The sequence below is a fragment of the Pygocentrus nattereri genome, chromosome 8 (genome assembly GCF_015220715.1).
Source record: "Pygocentrus nattereri isolate fPygNat1 chromosome 8, fPygNat1.pri, whole genome shotgun sequence".
In the NCBI taxonomy this organism is placed as follows: domain Eukaryota; kingdom Metazoa; phylum Chordata; class Actinopteri; order Characiformes; family Serrasalmidae; genus Pygocentrus; species Pygocentrus nattereri.
Window position 1 is genome coordinate 3,791,522 of NC_051218.1, and position 23,113 is coordinate 3,814,634.

At 43.1% G+C, this 23,113-nt stretch overlaps 1 protein-coding gene across 2 annotated transcripts; it reads left to right on the forward strand.

Annotated features, from left to right (window-relative positions):
* The first annotated feature begins 4,097 nt into the window (after positions 1-4,097).
* On the forward strand, positions 4,098-22,498 carry csnk2a2b (casein kinase 2, alpha prime polypeptide b). 2 transcript variants are annotated; one of them, XM_037540726.1, is made up of 12 exons: positions 4,098-4,481; positions 7,846-7,957; positions 10,807-10,908; positions 12,270-12,320; positions 13,087-13,146; positions 15,133-15,216; positions 15,544-15,654; positions 17,039-17,140; positions 17,454-17,554; positions 18,346-18,497; positions 20,393-20,475; positions 21,919-22,498. In XM_037540726.1, exons 1-11 carry the CDS (start codon positions 4,378-4,380, stop codon positions 20,467-20,469), a joined length of 1,056 nt encoding a protein of 351 aa, XP_037396623.1. In that variant the 5' UTR covers positions 4,098-4,377; the 3' UTR covers positions 20,470-20,475; positions 21,919-22,498. The 2 variants fall into 2 exon arrangements, with proteins under 2 accessions (XP_037396623.1, XP_037396625.1); XM_037540728.1 differs by having other exon boundaries at positions 18,349-18,497.
* Positions 22,499-23,113: the final 615 nt, after the last annotated feature.

A 23,113-nucleotide genomic window follows, 5' to 3' on the forward strand; every position in this document is an offset into this window, starting at 1 on the left:
TCCCGGTGGATGAGAGGGTCACCTCAATGTGAATTCAAATCGCAGAGAGGAAAACTCTGACTGTTTTCTGTGCTTATGCACCAAACAACAAGTCAGAGTATTCAGTCTTCTTGGAGCGGGTGGGTGGGGTTCTAGAAAGGGTCCCACCTATAAACTCCATAGTCTTACTGGCAGACTTCAGTACTCATGTTGGTAATGACTGGGAGACCTGGGGAGGCGTGATTGGGAAGAACGGCCTGCCTGATCTTATCCCAAATGGTGAATTGTTATTGGACTTCTGTGCCAGGCATGGATTGTCCATAACACCAAGTTCGAACACAAGGATGTTCATAAATGTACATGGTACCAGAGCTCCTTGGGTCAGAGGTCAATGATCGACTTTGTTGTTGTTTCATCTGACTTGGGACCGTATGTTCTGGACACTCAGGTGAAGAGAGGTGCTGAGCTGTCAACTGATCACCATCTGGATCAGATGGCAGGGAAGACTGATGGTCAGACCCGGTAGGCCCAAGCGAATAGTGAGCATGTGCTGGGAACGACTGTCGGAGCCCCTGTTCGGAATTATTTCAACTCCCACCTCCGGGAGAGCTTTTTTGAATGGACCCTGTTCAAAACTTCCATTGTGGAAGCTGCCAGGCATAACTGTGGCCAAAAGCTTGTGGGTGCCTGTCGGGGTGGTAACCCAAGAACCCCCTGGTGGAAACCAGTGGTGAGGGAGGCCGTCAAGCTGAACAAAGAGGCCTTTAGGGATTGGATGGCCCGAAGGACTCCCGAATCAGCAGAGAGGTACCGACAGGTGAAAAAGGTGACAGCCGCAACGGTGGCAGAAGCAAAATCCAGGGCATGGGAGGAGTTTGGTGAAGCCATGAATAAAGAATGGACCTTGGGAACAGTGCCCTTGGACTGGCAGAACGGGCTGGTGGTCCCTATATTTAAAAAAGAGGACCAGAGGGTGTGTGCCAACTATCGGGGTTTCAAACTGCTCAGCCTCCTTAGGAAAGTCTATGCAAAGGTTGACCAGTAGTTGAACCTCAGATTGAGGAGGAACAATGCAGATTCTGTCCTGGCCGTGGTACAACAGACCAACTTTTCACCTTCTCATGGATTGTTGAGAGGGCATGGGAATTTCCCCATTGTGGGACTAAGAAGGTCGCTTAATCTTAATCTCACTGTTTTCACTGTTATGACTGCACCTCAGTGAGGAAAACCAGTGTAAAGTATTGCACACAGGAAATTTAAAATAGATTGTGTTCTGACATAAATTCAGCATTTCGTTACTAAAGTGCAAATCCTAATGCACCAAAACCTCCGTAAACAGGTCAAACTACATGAAAACAATATAATAAAAGTTTTGTTTTTCTTTTTGGAGCGAATTCTGCATAACACTACAGAATAATAATGTCATGTGCATTTTTCACATTTTTCTCTGTAGTAATCAATTTTCAATTTGCCACAAATTCCTCTGCAAACTTTTGGCTTTGAAAAATGCCATTGAGAAGCGTTCTTGAACATCCTTTGTCTTTTACATTTATGGCATTTGGCTGATGCTCTTATTCAGAGCGACTTACAATTTGATCATTTTACCCAGGTAGGCCAAGGTGATAGATAGATAGATAGATAGATAGATAGATAGATAGATAGATAGATAGATAGATAGATAGATAGATAGATAGATAGATAGATAGATAGATAGATAGATAGATAGATAGATAGATAGATAGATAAACTAACAGATAGATAGATAGATAGATAGATAGATAGATAGATAGATAGATAGATAGATAGATAAACTAACAGACAGACAGTTAGATAGATAGATAGATAGATAGATAGATAGATAGATAGATAGATAGATAGATACTTTATTGATCCCAAAGGAAATTTAGGCATCCAGCAGCAACAACACAATACAGTAGGAAACATATTCAACATCTATCAAACACAGAACAATAGAAAATATATAAGGGTATAGAAACTTTCTGTACAAGGTAAAGAACTTTCTGTAGATGGAGCAGTGCAGTAGATTTTTCTAACGGCCAATAAATAAATTCACAGAGCAAAGTGCAAGGTGCAACCGACATTGGTTATAAAAGTTATAAGAGTGACTGATGTGCCATAGAATTATTAATATGTACATGTAAAAAATATAGTTCTGTAAAGTGAATATGTGGATATATGAATACCACACCCTGAGTAAATGTACGTGAGTGTAAGAGAGGTTGGGGAAGTGTAATTGTGAATAAATAATTAAGCGGTTGAGTAGTTGAATAATGTCCATGTAGTGCGACTGGGTTAGACTCAGTCAGCAGCAGCATCCCGTCCCCGATGAGAGGAATTGAAGAGTCTGAAGGCTCTCGGAATGAATGATCTTCTGAGTCTGTCCGTTGTGCAGCTCTGTGACAGCAGCCTGCCACTGAACACACTCCTCTGCTTCATGATGATGGTGTGAAGTGGGTGACTATCATTGTTCATGATAGAAAGCAGTTTATCCAAAGTCCTCCTATCTGCTATTGTAACCAGAGAGTCCAGCTCCACTCCCACCACTGCCCCGGCCCTCCTGACCAGCTTGTCCAGCCTTGATGCAGCTCTTCTGTTCATGTTGCCTCCCCAGCAAACCACAGCGTAGAAGAGAATGCTGGCCACGATTGAGTGGTAGAACATCTGCAGAAGCTTCAGCTGCAGAAGGTGTTAGGAGTCTTGCCCAAGGACCCTTATTGGTATAGTGTAGGGTGTTTGCCCAGGTGGGGGATTGAACCCCAGTCTACAGTGTAGAAGGCAGAGGTGTTGCCCACTACACTAACCAACCACTTTTAACTTTACCCCTGTGGTCTGGCTGTGTTCTGATTGGTCTGCTGGAGTTCTGCTTTCTCGTAAACTAGCTAGATCATTCTAAGTACACTGGCTGGCCAGTCCACCAGCAATTAGTACAATTAAGGGGCCTATATCATTAAAAACTGAAAACTGTGATGTACATTCTTTTTAAATAATAGACCTCAGCGCAGATCACATCAGACTGAAAATCAGAGTTTTGACCTCACTCTTTTTGAGATGACACAGAAACCAACACAGTTACATCATCCTATTCCTATAATATATATATATTAGTTTCTTTAGAAGTGTGTGTGTGTGTGTTGTGCTGGTCTGAGTAGATCAGACACAGCAGTGCTGCTGGAGGTTTTTAAACAATGTGTCCACTCACTGTCCACTCTATTAGACACTCCTACATTATCAGTCCACCTTGTAGATGTAAAGTCAGAGGCGACAGCTCATCTGCTGCTGCACAGTTTGTGGTGGTCATCCTCTAGTCCTTCATCAGTGGTCACAGGACGCTGTTGGCTGGATAATTTTGGTTGGTGGACTGTTCTCAGTCCAGCAGCGACACTGAGGTGTTTAAAAACTCCAGCAGCACTGATCCGCTCACACCAGCACCACGTCAGTGTTACTACAGAGCTGAGAATGATCCACCACCTGAATGGTACCTGCTCTGTGAGGGTCCATGGGGGTCCTGACCACTGAAGAACCGGGTAACAGAGTATCAGAGAAACAGGTGTAATGTAAAACTGTAATGTATTCTGAATACTGCGTTTTACAACGTAACTCTAGCCATGTTTCTGAGTGCTCACTCTGTAGGGTGTAGGGAGCAGGGCGCAAGCGCTCTCACGTCTGAATGAAACGCACCCTAAAAATACTAAGATGGGTGGCAGCGCTTTCCAGTGCGCATGCGCAATACGGGCTTTTGAGACTATTTCCTAGTACACAGCCGCTTGTGCTCTTCCAGGTTACAACCCGTTTCCCTGCGGAGCGGAGCAGAACCGGGCAGGGGGCGTTCCTCGAGAAAGAAAGCCAGAAAAACACGAGCAGGAGGCTCTGCATGGGACTGCAAAGGGTCTGCACGACTCTCCCCCTCCCTCGGTGTGGTAGAGACAGAGAGCAGGCCAGCTAACAGCAGCGGTCTGCACTCCTCCTCCTCCTCCTCCTCCTCTCCAGCCAGCTGGACCGAACAGAGGAGCCTAACGCTGCTACACGCCAGCCTCACTACTTCTGCTCTGTCCTCGGAGCTGCTGGTGGGATTTCTCGCTGGATCTCCTCAGTTAGGATCTGGGATTTGAAGCGGATTGGGGGTGGGGGGGTTTACCCGACAGTAATTTAACCAGAGAAACCCCCCCGCCTGCCTCCTGCCTCCTGCTCCGGGTCCGGCTTCATCATCAGAGGCGCTTTCAGCTGATTTTTTTTTATCTGGACTTGCTCGTTCAGCGTTTGGTGGCCAGTCTCTGCGCTCTCTGCCTCCATCTCGGTCCTCTTCTGCGTTTTCCTCGGATCCTCGGTCTTGGCAGTAGCCGCTGCACCGTTAGCCCCGCTCTCTCCCGGAGCCCCGCCATGCCCGGCCCGGTGGCCGGCAGTAAAGCCCGAGTTTACGCCGACGTGAACACCCTGAAGAGCCGGGAGTACTGGGACTATGAGGCTCATGTGCCCTCCTGGAGGTGAGAGACCGAACTGGAAGAGAGAAAATCCTGATTGCGTTGTTTTATTTCTCCATGCTAGTGTTACGCCCCCCAGTCCATCCCCCCGTATTACAGCCCACCACAGCGAAGGGGCTATAGCAGCCCACCACAGCGAAGGGGCTATAGCAGCCCACCACAGCGAAGGGGCTATAACAGCCCACCACAGCGAAGGGGCTATAACAGCCTGTTTAAGAAGGGGGATCATCTATCTGACTATCAAACTGTCTGTTTATCCACCTGTCTATTTGTTTATCTGCCTATTTGTCTATTCATCTGTTTATCTGTTTGTATCTATCTGTCCATCTCTGTTTATCTATCTATCTGTCTGTCTGTCTGTTTCTCTCTATCAATCTTATCTACCTATCCATGTGTCTGTCTGTCTGTCTGTCTGTCTGTCTGCCTGTGTAGTCATTTGTAGGTCAGTATCTGTCTGACTGTCTCTGAATTCATCTGTATGTCAGTATCTATCTATCCATCTATCCATCCATGTATCTGTCTATCTGCCTGTCTGTCAAGCTGTCTATCCATTTCTGTCTGTCTGTCTGACTGTGTCTGTTTGTATGCCATCTCCATCCATCTGTCTGTGTCTGTCTATATATCTACTTACCTATGTATATGAACTTATCTGTATGTCTGACTCTATATATAATCTATGTATATCTCTGTCTGTCTGCCCATCCATCCTTCCATCCATCCATCCATCCATCCATCCATCCATCTTATCTATCTATCTATCTATCTATCTATCTATCTATCTATCTATCTATCTATCTATCTATCTATCTATCTATCTATCTAACCACAGTTTTGGTTCTCCCACCTATTTGACCCTAATGAAGGCCTTATCGAAAACCCAGATAGGTGTTTCTTCATGTATGCTGAGCTCCTCAGGCTATGATCCACGTTCTGAGTTTACAGGCAGCAGTTTCAGTCCATCCATCAGTAGAAGTAGCAGACAAATCAATGACTCAAGCAGTGATGACCCCACATTTAACTGTTGAGGTTTGGTGCCTCTCCCTCTGCCTCCACGCTCGTTCACGCACTGAAGAGGTCGGTCTGTAGTCCAGTTTCTCTCCTCCAGTGTTGTCGTTCACCTGCACTGCACAGGTTCAGCTTTCCTGATCCTCCTGAGACACATCGTTAGAAACCAACCACGCTCTCCTGGAGCAGATTCCAGTGTGGGAGCAAGGAAACACTGACCCTTACAGCGAAGGTCCCGTCAGATGCGAAGGGTCACACACGGTCAAAGGGCATGTTTTTGTCTGTTTTTTTTAAATGGAAATCATTTAGGAAGCCTGTTGTGCACAGTAACTGTTTGTGTGCTGAATTTAACATATTGGAAATTTCTGTTTTGCTTTTATTTTAAGCCGATATGTTAATTTCAACAAATAAGTAGATGCACATCGCTAAAATATGCAGGACAAGGCTAGATTTCCCTTGCTTCTCTCTGCAGGGCTGGAGCTTGAAACATCACTCCCAGCTTCAGACAGTCTGTGGGCTGTGACGTCTAGTACAATTTAAGTTTTTAACCACTTTTATATGTTAATAATAATTATTGTTTACTAACTTCCAAAGCATAGTTAGAAATAGCAATATTTTCAGATGTTTTTAATATATTTTTTTCTGCAACAGCAGGCAGCTATTTAGGGATGCAGCATCACTTTTAGGGCTAATTCTGATTTCTTTCCCACCAGTTTTTTCTTATTGGACAATTTTTACTATTTTTTTTTTAACTCAAAGCTCAAAGGTTAATTTAATAAAACAGTTTTATTTAAATTCCCACTTAAATGAAAAATCAGTTGCCTGTTTAAATGACATGAAGCTTATAAAAGTACATTGAAAGTAAGACACAAATGCCTACACGTATATATGGTTTTTAGAGGAAAGCATTGACTGTGCAGGAAAGTTTTCAGCATCAGCACTGACATCAGGAAAGAAACCGGCTGTTAGGCCTCACAGTGGAATGATCTTTTTATAGTGATGTCTTGTCAGATGATCTCCTGTGAGCTGCGATTAACACTTGAAATATGAGGCGTTCTGATGTTTTCTGCCTTCCTACTAATTCTTTTGAACCCTGTGAAATCACTGAGCACACGGAGTCGCGTGGAAGTCACTGTACACGTGGACCTGCAGCGCAGTGGATTCATATTACTGAAAACAGCGGTTCCAGACTTTTGAGCGGTAGCGTAGCTCGTTCCTGCGACGTTCGTGGAATGTGATCCTTCTACACCGAGGTTTTGTTTACGCTGCTGTTGTCTGTCTCGCAGACATCCGGTTTGAGTGACGGGCAGAAGACTTCAGCAGTGGGGTTTGGTATGACGGGCTTTTGCATTATGAGCGTCACTGCTTTGTGTAGCGTTTGTGTGTATGTGCTGCACGTTTCACGTTCTGCAGCGGGATCGATGGCGTGTAATGGAGCTGAAGGAAGAGCGGACATGGATGGATGGATGGAGGCAGCATGTAACTGCTGTGCTGTTGCATGTGTAACACTCACAAGGCCTCATCTGGCCACTTCTGGAAACCCTTAAAGGAATAATCTTCTAAGCTGCTTCTCCTTCTGGGTTGCGGGGGATGCTGGAGCCTATCCCGAGGACCCGAATGCATATTGGGCCACAACAAATCAAGGATGTGGCCCACCAGTGGGCCGGACAAATTTTACTGACTGGGTAGCTGTCTGCCTTCCAAACAGCCCCAGAAAATCCACCCCAGAGCAGTTGTAGTTATTCAAATGTTTCTTCCACGATCAAGCTACATCATTAGAAATGGGTTATTCTAATCTTTAGACAGAAGAACCTCGCAAACGAGTCTTGGCCGATCAACAACGTTTGGAATAAGGAGGGAAATTGTGTACATTTGTTTTTTATTCCCAAAAAAGTACGTTGAGATTTTTGTGTCTGACAGTAGATGTGAGTAAATTAGCCACCAATAAAAAAAAGGAAAGGGATTCTTGCTCTAAATTGCACATCTCTAGTAAGAGTGGGTGAAATGAATTGCAGTGTGGTTGGACAGGCTGGGTGGGTCATTTGGATGCACTAGAACGACAGAATGGTGGCTCTGACCTCCGTTATTATGGTCAGGCAGCGGTCTGTCAGGCAGCGGACTGGCAACTAAAATGCTGCGTTTGGTTGTGCGTGTTGGTGGAAGTGTCGCTCACTCGCTGGCTCAGTGACTTAAAGACGGGTTTGGCCTCTTTGCAGACGGACGGATGCAGGTGCTTCTTGTGTGTGGAGTGATGAGGCTTTTGAGAACGGCTGCCCAAAACTGGCAGCTTGCTGCTGCTGGTGCTGCTGATGTTATTGTTGTTTTTGTTTTTGTTGTTATCTTGTCTCTTTCTCTCCTGCAGCAACCAGGAGGACTACCAGCTGGTGCGCAAGCTCGGCCGGGGGAAGTACAGCGAGGTGTTTGAGGCGATAAACGTCAACAACAACGAGAAAGTGGTGGTGAAGATCCTGAAGGTGAGGATCACCTACAGCCTGCACACCATGTTAATGATTGCGTTGGAGAGTCGTTAGTCGGGTGAGGTTAAAGGGGAATCACACTGATCTTTCAAAATTTCTGCAAAGCTCAAATGTCGAGGTGTAAACGTCATTCAGAGTGGTTTGATGTGAAATGGTGGATTTTGGTCTACGTTCACGTTAGCAGGTTGAAGTGGCGTAAATCCGATTTTTAAATTTTTTGCCCTGACGTGACTCGGATCTGATGTTTTCAGGGCTGTGTGGACGCAAATCTGATATGCTCAGATCAGACCTGGCTTTCATATGTGGTTCTAGATCGGATAAGTATCCGATTCGTGGCCGTGTGACCTTAATGTGACGCTCAGTTCAGAATTCATGTGCGTTTTTTTTCGCTGCGCGTGCCCCATCATTCAGCGTTACCATGGCAACAGCGCCGAACAGACGTTAAAGCCTGTAAACGGTGGAAAAGCAGCTCATCTCACCTTTTTCTCCTCCGTCTGGCTCTAATAAAGAAGCTGAGAGCTGATCAGAGTTAATGATCTTCTCAGCGAAGCTCGTTCTGCTCGTTAGTTTGTGCTGATGATGCAGTGATTCAGTCACGTGACGTTACTGAGTAGGAGGAGCTCATGAGGGTCATTTCAGGAGCCGGTTCATCACATTAATGACAGATTTGAGTCTCTTACCTAAACCAGTGTGAACCGTCGTGTCAGAGAGTTCGGATTTGAGCAAAATATCGGATTTTGAGCAACGCGGCCTGTAATGTGAACGTAGCTTTATAGACTCTATAGATTTCTTTACAGTGGTGCAGATATGAACCAACTGGTCGAGATGTCTACCATGCAAATATTATTTTGTTGATAACATTTTGTTTTCGTGAAGTTTTCTTTGGTGGCTATTTTGCTTCACAATGCCCTATTTGTACCTCTCTGGCATGAATGTATTTTAGGCTCGGACTTTCTCATCCTTTTCATAAAACAATGACTCGGGCGTCAGGCAGCTTATTAACTATTAATATAATGTAATATTTTTCTGTGAGGGAGTGGCATTAAACTCTTCAGACGTCTGGTTCCTATCACCACCACTGGGAACAGAGCAGTTCACACCGCACCTTTCTGAATGATTTTACTAAACCGTATAAATATGGTGAAACTTTAAAAAATTGGAGGAACTCCCCTTTAAAGATTGAGGGGAGATTAAAGATGTGCGTGTGTGTGTTTGTGCGCGTGCGTGTGTTTTTATGAATTTTTAACTTAAGTCTGTTGATTTATGAGCTTTATCTGTGAAGCACTCCCCTCATGACCAGTCAGGGCTCAGGTCTGGCTGAGCTCTGGTTCAGTGCAGCTGATAATGTGGCACGCTATTCATGATTGGATTAAGTCTGAAAATGTGGTGCTTAAATCCAGTTTGGGATACTTTTAAAAAGGAAGAATTCCAGGTGAAGGTGGTTTATTTAGAAGTTCAGTTCGGTTCAGTGTGACTTGGGCGCCCCGGTTCAAATGACGCATTCTGTTGAATTTAATGCATTGCTGTAGCTTGTGGTGGCGGGACCTCTAATGTGCCCTGTGCAAATATTTTATTCGATTAAAAAATTCGATTTTATGTTTATTATTTTCCCAGCATGTTAAACTTAGCAAATAAATAGAAATTGTGCCGAAAATGTCGCTGTAAATGTTTAAGTGTGTCCTCTGTAGAGGATGTGGTAACTTGTTTTGTTGATTTTCTCAGTGAAAACATGTCATTTGATGGGGTGTCCGAACTTTTATTTTAATATACATTGATATACGTTGATGTACAAAGATTTGAATTTAAGTCTTTTTGAACCATTGTATTTAAAAATATGTAAAATATCGCTGTTGTCAGAACAAAACCTCGTATCTCCAAAATAGTAACTTTACAGGAGAAGGAAAAAAACTATTTACTTTTAATGTAAGTCAATGGAACCAGAATTTTGGGCCGTTTCTTTATTAGGTCCGTTCATCATGAGATTTTGTCGCAATGGAAAGGGTAACAGGCATTTTCAAGTTATGTAAAAAAAACTAAAAAATGGAGATACAAGGTTTTCTGCAGTGATATATTAAATATATATAAATAAAATAAATAAATAATAATGATTATTGTTCCAACAGTGCAGTGAACACATCCTGTCTTACTTAGTATGGTTACATATTGCTGTTGAAAGATTTTTTACTAATTTTTAACTAATGATATTGGGGCAGTTGTGGGCTGGAGGTTAGGGGCCCAGCCCTGTGACCGGAAGGTCGCTGGTTTGATCCCCAGAGCCGACAGTCCATGACTGAGGTGTCCTTGAGCAAGACACCTAACCCCCAACTGCTGCCCGGGCGCTGCGGATAGGGCTGCCCACCCTTCCAGGCAAGTGTGCCCACTGCCCCCTAGTGTGTGTGTTCACTAGTGTGTATGTGGTGTTTCACTGCACGGATGGGTTAAATGCGGAGGTGGGATTTCCCCGTTTGTGGGACTAATAAGGGTCTCTTAATAATAAAAATATTCATTTTTATGTGACCATTTTCCAAGCTCTATCCATCAGAATGAAATGGGCTGCTTTTCTTACTGCGCCCTTAGGAGTGATGGATGTAAATGAGCTCTGTTATGATTGGTTGGCCTGTGTGATGCCTCATGCAGAGCTGTCCAAGCTGAAACACCTCTTCAGCCTGAATGGGCAGAGTTAAACTACTGTAGGCTGAATAGGGAGATATAGATACATATGTATGTTTTGGTGACATCACAAAAACGGTGAACTTCAAATGGGCTGCTTTGCAGCTTATTGCTACTAATTAGTTTATTTTCTGTGTATGATATATGTCGCTTTTGTCCTCGCTCTCTTGCTGTAGCCTGTCAAGAAGAAGAAGATCAAGCGAGAAATAAAGATTCTGGAGAACCTGCGAGGGGGAACCAACATCATCCGGCTGGTGGACACTGTGAAGGACCCAGTGGTATGTGTTTCTGCGGCTCTGTGTTTTGGTTCCTCTCTGGTGGTCCTGTTCTCCGCTGGCTGCAAATGCTGCCACCTAAGTGACTCGACCAATCAGAGTGCTTCAGTTTCCTTCAGGAGGAGCTGATTCGCTTTGTGTGAAAAGGGGCTTCTCTTCTGGGCGGCTGAACGAAACCACGGGAGTTAAATGAGCCTTTCTGCCTCAGAGCTGCAGCTGGGAATCTGAGGCTGATTTAAGGCAGGAAGCAGTTAGGCTGGGTTTCTGTGGCACAGCTGCACTGAATTAACCTTAGAAATTACAAGTGTGTGTGCCGCTCCTATCTGAAGTGTAGACACCTAGCTTTTCCAAACGTTTGGAAGAAATGAAGACGTTTTGTTTTCAGCACATTGTTGTGCTTTTATGTACCAAAAATGATCAGAATGAATTTTTATGCAGCTTTTCTTTTTTCCTTTTGAACTTGAACAGGCTGCTTTTGTTACTGTGCCTTTAAGACTTATATACACCGATCAGGCATAACATTAAGACCTTGTTACTGCAGCGCTGAGAACGATCCACCACCCGAATAGTACCTGCTCTGTGAGGGTCCATGGGGGTCCTGACCACTGAAGAACAGGGTAACAGAGTATCAGAGAAACAGATGGACTACAGTCTGTAACTGTAGAACTACAGAGTGCAGCTATACAGTCAGTGGAGCTGATAAAGTGGACAATGAGCGTAGAAACAAGGAGGTGGTCAGAATGTTATGCCTGATCTTGTGTGTGTGTGTGTGTGTGTGTGTGTGTGTGTGTGTGTGTGTGTGTGTGTGTGTGTGTGTGTATATGTATATATATATATATATATATATATATATATATATATATATATATATATATATATATATGGCTGTTTTTATAGCTTAATTTTCATACAGGGACTGAACAGGTTTGGAGTGAACACTAACTTATTAAATAATATACTGTGCTGATCTGTTTACAGTCAATGATCTGAGATTTGACCACTTTTCGCTCTGGACTGTTAAAGCCTGATGTCTGAACTTCATTCTCAGTGTTCTGCAGCTTTCTCAGTCAGTTTCGTACAGCTCGTCATTCTGAACACAAACATTCCTACGTTTTACTGCTTTTACTGAGCTGAAACCTATAAAGTTGTGGAGTAACAGATCTTATCAGAATTGGTTTATGTGCTTATTTGCAACAAACTTTAAAATTACAGAAAGTAAATGTTCCAGACTTTTGAAATCATTTTGTGTATATAATATATAATTCTCTCTCTCTCTCTCTCTCTCTCTCTCTCTCTCTCTCTCTCTCTCTCTCTCTCTCTCTCTCTCTCTCTCTCTCTCTCTCTCTCTCTCTCTCTCTCTGCAGTCTCGAACGCCCGCGCTTGTCTTTGAGTGCATCAATAACACTGATTTTAAGGTAGACACACTTTCACAATAACACTTTTTTTTTTTTTTTTTTTTTTTTTTTTAAATATATAAACACTGTTTAAAAAAAACCCAAAATGTTGTTTTTCTCGTTCTGGGCAACACCGTCTGTACAGTAGTGTGAACAGTATTGGTGACACACACCAGTATTGATTTATTTTTTTATTTTTAGTGGTATTGATAGAACAAACTTGGTTTACTGTATTGTATGTCATTTAATGGGTGCTTCAGACTGAAAGAGCAGCTGTAGTAGAGTGTGTGTGTGTGTGTGTGTGTGTGTGTGTGTGTGTGTGTGTGTACTATATATATTTTTTTTCTCATTACATTTCATTCAACACACTTGTGCACAATTACTGTTTATTTGCTAAAGTGCACATTTTATGTTTTGCTTTAAATCTAATGTGTACATAGAAATCGGGAACTAATATTTGCAGAAAAAATGCAAATTTACTTTCTCTTCAAAATCAGCAACAAATAAATAGATTTCCTTTTTGGAAATGTTCTTTCTGTCTGTTTTTTCTAATTTTAAGAAAAAAGGACAAAGCAGCCGAATCAAAACAAGCCGCGTCATGTTTTATAATGCGTGACTTTATTATAGTATCAGCACTCTGGAAGCATGGGTTCATTAACTTTATCAGCCCTGATACTGAATACCTGATACTGTCATATGTTTGTAGAATGGTATCATATTGAATTTGATCACTTTCGTCCTGCAGATGTTTCTCTGACCGCTGCACTTTTCTCCTCCCTCTTTTTAGGAGCTGTACCAGAAGTTAACAGATTTTGATATACGCTTTTACATGTATGAACTACTAAAGGTAAGAGAGGAGCTTTCCTGCTTTGTGTCTTGAGGCCAGATTCTCCAAACACTTATTACACCCTTAATCCACTAAGACCATCGTATCTCAGCCTTGAGCATAATTGGCTGCTCCAGCGATTCTCAAAACATTTTTGCCACTATGTTGTCATGTCTTCCGTCTTATCTGTGGCGGTGATTATGGAAGAAATGTAGGACCAGAGAAGCTAAAATCCCAGTAAATATAACACGCACTGAAAACGACTTGAAAAGCCATCAAAGCTCATATGAGACGAATAGGAAGAAGAAAATATTGTGGTTATTCACCACTTTTTAAAATGCACAGTTAACAAAGGCCTTTGCAGCAGACGGTGATTAACATAGCAGCTTTTAATAAACAGTATTTTTGAAGAAAGAGAACCTTTTCATTGAACTTCTCCAGACATTATGATCCACCTGTGCCTCATGGAAGTTCCCGACCGTTCTTTTTTTTTTATTTGTGATTTCTGTGTGGAGTCTGCATGTTCTCCCTGTGTCTGCATGGGTTTCTTTCGGGTTCTCCGGTTTCCAAAGTCCAAAGACATGCAGTCAGGCCAACTGGACATGCTACATTGCCCCTGGGTGTGAGTGTGTGAGTGATTGTGTATGTTTGTCTGTCTGTCTGCCCTGCGATGGACTGACAACCTGTCCAGGGTGCATCCTGCCTTACGCCCGAAGACCGCTGGGATAGGCTCCAGCACCCCCCCGCGACCCTGAGGGAAAAGCGGCTTAGTGGATGGATGGATGGATGGATGGATGGATGGATGATATGATATAAATTTTGGTAATTTATGCCAGTGATGCCATCCTCACTTGCTCCCTACTGGCTGTTTGTGACAAGGAAAGCTGTCCGTCATTGGTACAGAGCAAATCAGCTGACGCACATGTTCCCTTTCAGTTTTAAAATTTAAAGCGGTTCTAGGTCAAGAGGTTCAGAAGACCATTAGGTGGACCGTCATTAGTAACTTCCTTGAAGCTTTTAGAATTTGGCCCCTGCGCTATTCGTTCATATATTTATTCATTTATTTACTTATGAAAACTTAACAGCAAAAAAGTAGTTCGATCAGTTTCCTATTTACCTCAGATGTAATGGGCCAAGAGATGCTGGGAGTCCAAATCTAGCTTAAGTTTAGAACTGGAGCCACAACGCTAATGTTGCTAACAAACCCTAGAACTCAGTAGTCACCCAAATAGCCCAAATGTTTTCTGTCAAGAAATACATGACCGACACTTCTCTAAACCCGCTCAAACCACATCCAGCTCTTCAGTTTAGCAGATTTTGACATTGTGCAGACTTGTTGATGTGGTTTAGACCACAGTACGACTTCCAGTGAAGTATAAAAATAAGCAAAACTACAGGCAGACTTTTCAGACAACACCAGGGCTGGTATTCGCGAAGTAGGCCTGGTCTTAGATCAGGATCCTTCAACTGTCACAGATGAAAGCAGACCCTGCTGTTTAAAATGACCACCTCAGTTTAGTTCATTTTTATAGCTCGCAGTAAGTCATACAGTGTCCTAAACCGGGTTTAGACAAGCTTTGATGTCTATTGAGTATGCTCACAGCTCCAGGTCATAGCTGAAGTAGCAAAATTTGGACTGCAAAAATTTCTTTTTTTGATGAACTGTTCCTCTAACTGAGCAGTGATGAGCCATGCAGAGCCGTTCTGGGATTACAGAATAACTTACTGGATGAAGATAAACATGGAGCATTTAGACTTAAAACATGTGGCAAAAATGTGTATTATATATGTGTGTATGTGTATGTAAATATGTATAGTATGTGTATTTTTATATATATATATATATATATATATATATATATATATATATATATATATATATATATATATATATATATATATATATATATTATATAATTTTGAGCCTGAGTTACTCTGAGCTGAGTAATCCCTACAGCTGTTTTGTGTGTGTTTAAGAAGTTTAAAGTGTGTGTATGTGTGTCTCAGGCCCTGGACTACTGCCACAGTATGGGTATCATGCACCGTGATGTGAAGCCCCACAACGTGATGATTGACCACCAGCTGAGGAAGGTTCGGTCATTAGCTGTTTGACACCAATACAGATGTGGCACAATGCTCTGTCAGACACATTATTTTTATCTTTTTTTTTGGTTGGAGGCAGTTTATTAATGTATTCTTGGTTGTAGTCAGTACTTCTTCCCCCCATATTAGCCAGGCGTTTAGTTAGATGTGTTAGCTCGATGTTTTCTGTGCCAAAGTTCAGCTGTTAAAATAAGATCATGATGTTTACTGTCCATCAGGTGGCAGTATGGAGCCAAATCTTTGTTTCATGAACTTTTCTGGCAGTGCTTTCTGTAATACGGGTACCTTACCCTGTGTGCATGTGTGTGAGAGCAGCTGAGACTGATAGATTGGGGTCTGGCCGAGTTCTACCACCCTGCGCAAGAATACAACGTCAGAGTGGCGTCCCGCTACTTCAAGGGTCCAGAACTGCTGGTGGATTACCAGGTCAGGTCTGCATGGATAATCTGACAGGTTTTAGGAGAATTCCACTGTTTTTTTTTTTTTTGTTTTTTTTTCTTCAGATTTCTGAGTAATTATTCATTATGGTGTAAACAGTCAGTCACAGTGGTTTGATGTGAAATATTTCAGTGTAGAAAAACTTACAGACTCAGATTTCTTTATTGCGCTGATGATGGGAACCAAATTTATTTGTGTAGCACTTTTTACAACAGATGTTGTCACAAAGCAGCTTCACAGAATTCCAGAAAAGGCAGAGATTTAATATGAGTGTAAAACCCCCTGGTGAGCAAGCCGGGAGCAACAGTGGCAAGGAGAACCTCCCTCAGAGCCGAGGAAGAAACCTTGGGGGAGGAACCAAGGCCCACAAGGGGGGACCCACCCTCCTCTGGTCAAACTACCTACAGAGTTATTATACTACTAATATTAATAGCAGTAGTATTAGTAGTAATAATAGCTGGGAGTCTATGAGAACATCAGTATAGGGTGGGCAGCTAGTCCAAGGCAGGTGGCAGTAGCTGGGGCGTGGGCAGCTGGTCTGAAGTGGGTAGCAGGAGGGCTCGACAGTCAGTCGTCCTTCAGTGTCCGGCCGGACATGTGGGCAGTCATTTACTCTTACAAAAAGGCAGGGAGAGGGAATTAGTTTTGTTCTGTTTGGGTGTAAAACAGGGAATGTGAACATTTCCAGAGTGTGGCTAACGACTCCGGCAGATCTGACTATGACAACCAGGGGTCACGAGTTCCACAACACAAATATAGCCATTATATTTACCACCAGTGAACCTATATACAGTATATCTTCTGTGTTTGTATGTGTTCTGTTTATAATGGTTCAATAATGGTAAACCCAATGCCCTTACGGGTAGTTCCCTGTATGTACCTGTCCACCCTGAATGTATTGGAAAATACCTTTTAGGCAGCATAATTTCATGTATTAACATTCTGTGAAGGAGCCTTTGGAGCCGCTGAGCTCTTCAGACGTCTCTTTCCCATCTCCACCACAGTGAACAGTTCTGACTTAGTAAGTTCCTCTAGAAGAGGGCATTTCACACCGAACCACTCTGAATAATGTTTACATCTCAACCTTTTAGTAATGCTGAAATGTAGAAATTCCATTTAAACTCCAGTAGTGGTCAGTTGCTAAATTGATTTTCTTTACTTTTTTGCTTTATAGTGATAGGAGAAGAAAATGAATATTATTTTGCTTTGCTTGTGTTAACGTCTGTGTTTCTATGTCCACAGTTTATTCTCTGAAATGATTGTCGTACAGTTTCTATCGCCTTTAACATCGAAACATTTATTTTTCAGAAAAGAAATCTGAACCCGAGGTCGTATAAATAAATGTGTATTTGTGGGTTTTTCGCTCTCACAGATGTATGACTACAGTCTAGACATGTGGAGTCTTGGCTGCATGCTGGCCAGTATGATCTTCCAGAAAGAGCCATTCTTTCACGGCCAAGACAATTATGATCAGGTGAGTGACCGACAGCAGCTCCTGCGGGCCATTTGCAGTGAACATGAGTGATATAGACTCTGTTGGCATGCCTTTGTTCTCGTACACCATACTGCCCAGGCAAATTCCTGATATGCTTTCCAATTAAAATGTTTCTGATCCTGATTTTAGAAGAAGTCATTTAATGAGCTTATATTGCTTTCAGTTCACATGTGGTGTAAAATGACTCCAGGTGCCTTCCTATATGGACTGATATGAACATGACATGAGCTCAGTGATGGTAATTATATGGCGTTTTATGGAAGCTAACGTTTTGTTTTTGCTCTAACTGCAGTTGGTCAGGATCGCCAAAGTTCTAGGGACAGACGAGCTTTTCGGCTATTTGCGCAAATACCACATCGAACTGGACCCTCGATTTAAGGACCTGCTGGGCCAGTGAGTACCAACAGGGGGCGCCTTGGGTGCGGTTTCTGTGTTCTTGCAGCTGGGGGGTCAGATGGAGAAGGGCTGAGTCATAGTAAGACTTGGTTTCAGTGTCAGGTTATAGGAGAGCATTATGGGTAACTGTGAACATATAGTGCCAGATGTGAAATGCTTCAGCTGCAAGGATTTAAAGTTGAAACTGCAGGACAGGACAGTCCACTGGTGGGATTCAGGACCACTGGGGTGACTTATTTCCAGTATCTTTGCACTTTTCTATTGTTGCAGTTCCTTCCTGGTTTTTATTGTCTGACATTTTTTCTTTGTCTTGTTTTTTTTCTGTATTATTTATTATTATTATTATTATTATTATTATTATTATTATAGTTGGAATATTGGCTTTTGGTCTTGGGCCAATGCCAACAGAAAATGCTGAAACTGACGTCAGAGGGGGAAAAGTCCAATCTTGTGTCATTACAAGATAAAGTATTATTAAAATTATTGTATTTTTACTATGACTACTGCTATTACTCCTTACAGTGCTGGCTCTCTGCCCCACTCTTGAATGGCCTCTGCACAGTTCATACTAAATCACACCCAGATCTACCCATGATGCCAATATAATAGGCACCCTAAAGCTGAGCTGTGTGGGACACCATAATTCTACATCATATGTGTACTAGGAAAAAAAAACACTAAATTGTGCCGTTTATAATCAGTCCAGGAGACCTGGACTGAACACAGCTGTCCTGTGTGATTGTCCGCCCACTTTTGTGTGGTTTAAACTGGTCTCTTTCTTTTTACTGTAGGCAAACGCGGAAGCGCTGGGAGCAGTTTGTCCAGACGGAAAATCAGCACCTGGTCAGTCCTGAAGCTCTGGACCTTCTGGACAAACTGCTGCGCTACGACCATCAGCAGAGACTGACTGCCACAGAAGCCATGGAGCACCCCTACTTCTGTGAGTTAACACGTCTTAGCTTTGTGTGTTGTGTGTGATTATTTTTGAGTTATTTCTAGGTTTGTGATGCCTACAGATAACATTCAGTGTAACACATTATATACACCACATTATATACACGCACAGTACACAAAAATAAAAGCAGTTAGATTTGAATTCCTTTGTGCTGAACAAAAAAAGCGCATCCCTTACATGGTAGCGTCCATGCAGATGACCGTTGAGCCCACATTACTCAATTCAACGATGGCCACAAATCTAGCTTCCAAGCCAAATACTGTGTCACCAATTTGGGCACATTTTGGCTTTGAGCCAGATGACAATGGATTGCCGGCGAGTTTGGATGAGGCAGTATGCGTCTCAAGAGGAAATACGACCAATCTAAGATCACATCTTAGAGTTAACCATCCTTCTGTGTTTGCCGAACTTGGCAGCTCACACCTGCGTCAGGAGGAGGTACGACCTCAGGTCAGCAGCGGCTCTCCGAGGCCTTTGCGAGAGGAGAGAAGTACCAGCGTGACAGCAACCCGTGGCGAACGCTTACTGACAGGGCACCTCGCTTTTTGGTTGAAGAAATGGTGCCGTTTCACACTGTTGAGAAGCCGGCGTTCAAAGCCGTGCTGCAGGCTTTTATAAACAATATGTACTTCCCGACCGAAAGTACTTGTACAGCCCGAGCCATGGGTTTGTGCAGAGTGTTGGTGACGACTTTCTCGCAGAGCTGGCGACAGAACAAACTGAACTCAACTTGCTAAGCAATGCTTAGTTCTGCTGAGCTGTCCTGAACTTCCACTCCTATCCAATCCTAGCACTGTAACGTGCAAACCTGTCACAACAGACTACAAAATCTATCATTATAAATAAAATAAATAAAAATGTAGATGTAAATAATGTCGGAGCGTGTATTCAGCGCGGCACGCAACATTGTCACTCCGTTTAGATCCTCCCTTAAACTGGACGAAGTGAACATGTTGGTTTGTCTGGCAAGAAACATGAAGACGGAAAAATAAGCCAGAATATTCACTTTAGCGGCTCAGTAGCTGTACAACTAGCACTTATTCTACTGACTGAACATGTTCCCTAGCCTCATTATTAACAATATTATATTGGGTGATATGTTGCTTTCTCACCGCAGGAAGAAAAATCCATACCGTCACAGCCCTAGTATCTGCCAAGATATTTGTACATAATATGAGCGTGAGCACTAGGCGGCAGCGTGCAAACCAGAATGTGCAGAAGACGAAGAGGAAATTCTCACGTTCTTGTCTCTCCTGAGGAATTAATACTCACTGCACTGTTTGTGGGTCGTAAATGTTTAACATCGCTTCTCTTCCACCAGCTGGTCTTCAGACTTCATTTAGTGTTGTTCCAGTTCTGGTTCGGCTCCAATCAACCGTCCCATCCATCCATCCATCCATTATCTTCCGCTTGTCCGGGGTTCGGGTCGCGGGGGCAGCATCCTAAGCAATGAAGCCCAGACCTCCCTTTCCCCAGCCACTTCCACCAGCTCTCCAAGGGGGATTCCGAGGCGCTCCCAGGCCAGCTGGGCGATATAGTCGCGCCGGCGTGTCCTGGGTCTTCCCCGGGGTCTCCTCCCAGGTGGACTCGCCTGTGACACCTCCCGAGGGTCCAATCAACCGTAATTACTATAATGTTGACAGGCATATAGGGTTCGAGTGAGAAACGATGGCTGCCTTGATCTGCAGCAGGGACATTAGCCATTGGCCAGTAGGGAAAAGCTGAATCGGAGTCCGAATAGCTCAGGAAAGTAGTTACTTCGTATTAATATCAGTCTCCTGTGATGTATTAGCCACAGAGAGGACACTGTTTGATGAAAACCGTGCAAGAATTATTGAGCAGGTCAGGATGTGACCCACACTCCTTTGATTTCTCTTTAGATCCAGTGTTGAAGGAACAGTCTCTCACTAATGCAGACAGCACTGTAGGATCGGGAGGATCTAATGCAGCTCGGTGAAATCAGGTAATCGCAAAAGCATCACACTTTTAACCCCCTTAAGAATTGTTATTGGGCTCCCGAGTGGTGCACCATCTAAGCGTTGGCCCTGTCATCAGGAGATCGCGAGTTCGATCCCTGGTGATGCTACAGTCATCCAGCCGGGGGTCCAAGAGAGCACAATATCCTCACTCTCTCCGGGTGGGTAGGATGGCCCCCCTTCTCCCCCCATCATTTAGCTCACGTCACACATCTGGCAGTTGGCGCTTTCCTCCGAGCGCGTTCGGCTGTCCCGTGACGTTGCGTGAGCGGCAGTTTGAAAAGATGTGGTGGCTGGTTTTACAGGTCTTGGAGGAAGCCTGTGCTGCCTTCACCCTCCTAACGGTGATAGTATCATGTGATTGGTGGAGTCCTAACTAGTGGGTGGAATTGTAGATGACTAAATTGGGAAGAAAATTGTCTTGATATTGTTGTTTTTGCTGTTATATTGTTTACCTGTACAGTATTGTGCAACTCTTTGAGGCACCTGAGAAAATTAAATTAAAGTAGCTGTTTTTTCTGGGCAATAAGTGTTTATTTATTTGAAAAAACACTAATATTACCAAAGGAATCCAAACAATATTAATACAGTAAGCAGGGCTTTTACATTTACATTTACAACATGTGTTCCAGACATCTCCTCACGGCACGACAGCATTATTTGTAGTTATCATCCAGTACCTGGTTTGTCTGATCAGCACTTCATTATGTTAAATCGGGTGTTGGTGAGTTTGAGTCTGTTTGAGGACTGGGAGCATCGGGGAGAAATTCAGAGCCAAACCTGGGTTCTGTATTTAAACCAGCTCAAGTTTTTATTAAAAAGAAAATCTTATTACTTATTCAGTTTGTTTACATTATGTTCATACTAGCATAAACGCACTTAATACCCCAAAATGGGTTTAAAACCGTTTTGAACAATTTGTGTCCAAGACATTTTTTGCAGTTTACCCCCTTAAATTTCCAGGACCTGCCAGTGGGTCAGAGCTTTAAGATGTAACAAGCCTGTGATTTTAAAGGGGCTAATACATAGTTACATAATTAATTATATAGTGATTTAAATGGCATGGCAAAAATGTTTCTGCAAAACAAGCCAATAACTTTTTTCATTAAATTCAGACAATTTTAAAATGTCATGTCTTCTACTTACAAACTCAAACGTGGTATGAATTTAAAGAATCTGCACTCCACTTATTTCATTCAGCTTAGTAATAATTCATATATTGTGTGCTTCTGATATCAGTAATAACTGCGAATTCTAAAGGCCGCTTTATAGTCTAGGCAACAAGTGCTGGACTGTTTAGTTACGAGATCCATGACCATCTGATTTAATTAGTATTTGTTTACTTAGCCTTGATGCAGATCTTAAAGTATTGTTTATTGATTATTTACTAATTTCATATTTCCTGCCGTTTTTTTTTTTTTATCTTTCAGAAATATGAACGGAACGTGTTACCTCAACTTTTAACCCCTCGTGGCAGAAACCTCTTAAAGTGTACAGTGGAAGGTGGATCAAAGCAGCGTTGACCAGTTAACACCTTTTTTTGGAGTCGCCCAGTCCTGCATACACTCGTACACACACAACCACAACCACACACACACAGGCGCGCCGTCTCTCTCCGTGTCAGTCAGGGTTGGTCTGCCTCCTGTAACAGGCCTCGAAGGTCATGAAGATGCCCCACTCCCCCTTTATCTAAGCGAGAAACTGAAAGGAATATTACCCCGAATGTAAACCCCCCCCCCCACCTCCCTCAATACTCTGAACCCTCCCTCCTTTAATCTAAGCATGGAGAGCGAAGAGCAGATTAGGCCCCGCCCCTCCCTCCTTGTTGGTCTGTCTGTCTGTCTGTCTGTCAGTATTCAGACCCCAGTCTGGTGTCTATGCACCGCCGTACAGAAGTGGCGTGGTGGACCTTATATAACTTTTTTTTCTTTTATTTTATTTTTAATTTTAATTTTTTTTTTTGCTCTAGGTAGAACGATATTAATGACAATAAATGAGTTTTATTTAGAATGATGTCTCGAGTGAGTCTTCATTGCTTGTGCTTGATTAAGAACAACTATAAGATGTGCCAGTATTCGGTAATTCGGTATACTGCGATATTAAACACGGGTGGCAATGAATAACGTAAATACTTTGAAATACCAGCACTGCAATTTGGTCAGACAGGCAGTTTCACCCGAAATTTCTCGGCCATGAAGAGTTTTCATAAAGTCCCACTGTGATCTTACACCCTGATCACGTGATACAGTCCCTCTTCTGAGCGACGCTTCTAAACAACCATATCAGCCGCAGCACGGCAGAAGGAGGAGCAGAATACAAACTGGCCCAGTACCATTTCACCCCCTGCCCCCAACACTTAGCCCTACCCCACCGTTTTGCGCATTCATATCTAGGGGTAGGGTTGTCCCGATTGTTGTTGAGATGGGGGGGTAGGGTGAAGTGTTGGGGTTATTTGGCCCTTCAAACAGAGATTTTTCAGATGGAGGGTTATGAGAAAATTTGCAGAATGCCCTGTGAATCACCGGCCCGATGGTTGCACAAGTGGCCAAAGAGACACATAAATGTAAGTATTTCTCTGGTAAAAAGCTGCTGTACTGTAAGAACCACTGTAATAGCGTTTTATGG

Bases quoted from the DNA above. Each gene is read 5' to 3' on its own strand.
- csnk2a2b (XM_037540726.1), top strand. From the start codon at position 4,378: ATGCCCGGCCCGGTGGCCGGCAGTAAAGCCCGAGTTTACGCCGACGTG. The intron at 17,555-18,345 runs GTGAGTACCAAC...TTCTTTTTACTG, and splicing joins TTTAAGGACCTGCTGGGCCA to TAGGCAAACGCGGAAGCGCT. The intron at 18,498-20,392 runs GTGAGTTAACAC...ATTTCTCTTTAG, and splicing joins CATGGAGCACCCCTACTTCT to ATCCAGTGTTGAAGGAACAG.